Source organism: Gregarina niphandrodes, assembly GCF_000223845.1.
Source record: "Gregarina niphandrodes unplaced genomic scaffold scaffold00092, whole genome shotgun sequence".
Taxonomy (NCBI): Eukaryota; Apicomplexa; class Conoidasida; order Eugregarinorida; family Gregarinidae; genus Gregarina; species Gregarina niphandrodes.
The window spans coordinates 8,708-9,194 of NW_011645857.1; the positions used below are offsets into that span (position 1 = coordinate 8,708).

General features: G+C 48.7%; 1 protein-coding gene across 1 annotated transcript; it reads right to left on the minus strand.

Annotated features, from left to right (window-relative positions):
- Positions 1-116: 116 nt before the first annotated feature.
- On the minus strand, positions 117-211 carry GNI_194810 (hypothetical protein; the record flags this gene model as incomplete). Its single annotated transcript, XM_011135398.1, has 1 exon — positions 117-211. A coding segment is annotated over one exon (95 nt), but the record flags the coding sequence as incomplete, so codon positions are not given.
- Between the last annotated feature and the right edge of the window lie 276 nt (positions 212-487).

Here is a 487-nt window from a genome sequence, read left to right on the forward strand (position 1 = left end):
TTCGTGAACTGAAGTTGTATACGTTAATGGGCTTCAGTATTGTACCCGATTCGATACGCCGCATCGTGCCTTCCTTGCCGTACACTACACAGCTCGTAATAATGTTAATTGATAACTCGTGCGTTATTAGTCCTTGATCAATTAGTTGATTGACTCTTATCACCAGTTTGTCTGTGTTATCAATCTCAGGGTCCACTAGGGCCTTGCGCATGATCTTATTTCGCGTTTCAAACGCCTTCTCAGGTATTAGCCCACTGATCAATAGTGATGGTCTTCCGGCCCTGACGTGGACGCGGTGAAGAGCTGTTGTCGCTAAAGTACACTTCTTCGAGCATCGGCGGTTGCGACGGTTGCTGCCCAACAGAACTTAAGTCCAACGCTGGCGGCTTATGTGCCCATGGTTGGCGACGATCTTTCGATGTGTCAGCGCCGGCATTTCTGCCTTTTGCTTTGCAGCAGCCTGCGCTTCCATCTCCTTGATCTAGTT